At 33.9% G+C, this 3,149-nt stretch overlaps 1 protein-coding gene across 1 annotated transcript; it reads right to left on the reverse strand.

Moving 5' to 3' along the window:
• Positions 1-1,220: 1,220 nt before the first annotated feature.
• On the reverse strand, positions 1,221-2,601 carry LOC131039998 (uncharacterized). The gene is made up of 2 exons (XM_057972866.2): positions 2,201-2,601; positions 1,221-2,044 (listed from the first exon to the last, which is right to left on the reverse strand). The coding sequence occupies exons 1-2, from the start codon at positions 2,477-2,479 to the stop codon at positions 1,622-1,624; spliced, it is 702 nt and encodes a 233-aa protein (XP_057828849.2). The 5' UTR covers positions 2,480-2,601; the 3' UTR covers positions 1,221-1,621.
• Positions 2,602-3,149: the final 548 nt, after the last annotated feature.

Here is a 3,149-nt window from a genome sequence, read left to right on the forward strand (position 1 = left end):
AATTTGTCTTTTTCTGACAACATTGATAAAAGAGCATTGGTGTTCCAGATGTCAAGAAGACTTTGGAGAATTTAAATATTAAAAAGAAAATTGATGAGATGGTAGGGGAGAAAGTCGACATTCTTGAGTTTGGTGGGGAACCAAATGGGATTGATTTCCACATTAAAATCCCTATTGAAATAGAGAAAGGTACCCCTATGGGAATGGATAAAGGATCCTCTACCACTAGAACATGGGATGTGCTGACGGTGGTCAAGGATGTGATGATTTTCTTTTGTGAGTGGAAAACCAATCATTGCAAGTGCATAAATCAACCCACACATGCAAAATTGTGTCTTTGATATTTATGAAGGAAAATAGTGTTTAGAATACATACTTGTAAACGTACTAGGTGAGGATCATGTTATCCTTAGATGACCCCCTTGTTGAACTCAATTACTAATGACCAAGGAAGAGTTAAAGACAACATACAAGCATGCAATATTCTCTTAAGATATTGATATAAGTGTTGATGTTAGGAAATTCTTCTTTTTGATACATGCATAAGCTAGATTCTTTCTTTTCTTCAATATTTTAAATGAATCAAGATTACTCCTTAAATACACCACCCTGTTGAGAAATTGGAAATAATTTATGTTGTGATTAGCCTAGAACAATGAGTAAGAGAATGAAATATATGATCAACTTAAAATATAAATTTAAAAACTCAAATTATTCATATCTCCAAACATTAAAATAAGTTAAGTCAATTCTCAATTCACAGACATAAACTAAGATGACAAATAATAAATCATTAATAAATTCAAAATCTTAAAATGTCTTAAACTATAACATAATTATGATACTATCCTAAATACTAATTATTATTCATTTTTTTTATTCTCTTTCTAAATTTTAATATCAAAATATAGTTCTCATTTAGTCCTATTATCCCGGTATGGTTGCTAATGTGACAAATTTCAATTTAAAATTTTCTAAATTAATATCTGGACCAGTTATTTTTAAACAAATACAGTTTTTGATAAGTAATCTACTTATAAGGGCCAGTCCCCATATAGAACAGAATGGGAAATAAAAGTTTATCGCAATCTTTCAAACTGATTCTCCCCCCCACAAAAAATTAATCGATTCTCCCCCCTAAACAAAAAAATAATTGGCATCTCCTACTGCCTCATACAAAGCTTTATAATCATGAATTTATACATTTGATTTAACCAAGTACTGCTTGCCTTCAAATATTGCTATTTATTCTAGCAGATATACTGTTCTGATGTATTTAAATCTACTATTAATTCTACTTGGCAAAAGAAAAGAAACATCAGGACTCCATTATTGCTGTCCTCCTTCCTCCGGGTCCATCTTGTCCTCTTCTACAGGGTTTTCTCTTTCCACCTCGGCAGCTGCACCAGGCCTTCCTGTCGAATGAAGGTTGAGATCCAATCAGGTGCTGGGTTGAATCCATTGTTTATGTTTATGTACAGGAACAGGTGATTATTTTGGTTCAAGTAAATACCAAACACTGAACAGGAAATTTTTAAGCTCAAATTTTAATCAATGTAGGGAAACCCCTTTACATTTCTTTCCTATTTTTCAGCTGAGAGTGAATATCCTCAACATATTTCTAGTAAATATTTTGTAAAACTTTGTTCAGACCTTGTTCAATTTGGGTCATTTCTAATGAGTTATGGCAATGCATGCCTACAATTGCTGTGGCGTGGATATAGAGAAAGACAATGGAGTCCCCGCTGTAAACATCTGAGTTCTGTATTTCTAAGGCATGCGCTTCAACTACTTCATACATCTCGCAGAGAGAGCGCGGCATTCTTGAGGCAGTAATTCTTATTATAACTGTTTCACTGGAATAAACTGCTATACATACATTAAGACTTATAGACTCTCTATCAATGGCTGATGAATTATGATCAATCGATGAGCTTCTTGTCGCGGCCAATAAATGGGCCTTCTTCTTCTGCAAGTCCAGGGTTTTAGTCTGGAGAGTCTGAATATATTTACCAGTCTCTTCTATGATGTAATGTCTTTCTACCTGAAATACCACAAGCTCATAAGATTAACACTATCCCAATGAACTCTGGCTGTAAACAACAACTGGATTATATTCATTGCAGAACTTTATTTCAATCTTTTGAATCACACTCAGTCATTAGAATGAGGATAAGAGATGAAACCATGACTAAATTACCTTATTGGTAGTTGAAACAGGCAGTAGAGACTGTAAAGTAAAGAGCAATTGTCTCATCTTTATCCTTCTTTTCTTCTCAGAAAACATTATACTCTGAATTCTTCTCCTTCGTTTAATTTCTTCCTCTGGTTGTAGAATGAGTACTTGTTGATTTTCCACACCCACATTGCCCTCGGAGTACTGCTTCAGGGGACTAAAGTCATGTGTAACAGCATCAGGCAAATCATGGTAAGTATTGAATGACTCATGAAAATTTAAAGTATAGCGATATTCAGCCATTGTTATTCAGTGAGGATCTATCTTACGATGCTCTGCACATTTATATATAGATCCATATGCAACATTTTCCCTCTTTGAAGTGTCTTCCGGTCTTATGAAGAAGCTTCCCGCAAGATTCCTTATTAGTTTGAAGGGCGAGGCGTTGAATATTATGTAGAAGCAGATTGGTTAACTATTAAGAAAACTGGGAAAAGTTAATTTGACGACGAGGGCATATGGTTGTGCGAGCGAGGGAAATCAAAGACTATTCTGTTCTAAAGTAATGTGACTGTTTGTAAAATTTCAAAAGTTTTTATACTAAAAAATATATGTCGCCACGCATTTCACGCGCTTGACCAGCACTTGTATTTTCAGAATATTAAAATGATCGTCTCTTCAGTATAAAAAAAATTATCACATTCGACGGTATATTTATCAATACTAGTCGTCGTCGTAAAACAAGGATTAGATTTTTTCTTTTGTTTATTGCCATTTTCGCACCTTTACTGAGCTCTTATGATTGTTTTTTCTTCTGTTTATTGTTTTTTTTCCCATTTTTCCACCTTTAATGGTGACATTTGACGGTGCACTTCCCTATTTAAATGGTGTTAGGTTATTGTAGTTTAGTTGTTCATGTTGATTTTGTAGGTCTTGGAGTTGTTGGGAATGGTATTTTTTAATTAAAATTTGG

The sequence above is a fragment of the Cryptomeria japonica genome, chromosome 7 (genome assembly GCF_030272615.1).
Source record: "Cryptomeria japonica chromosome 7, Sugi_1.0, whole genome shotgun sequence".
NCBI classification, from domain to species: Eukaryota; Viridiplantae; Streptophyta; class Pinopsida; order Cupressales; family Cupressaceae; genus Cryptomeria; species Cryptomeria japonica.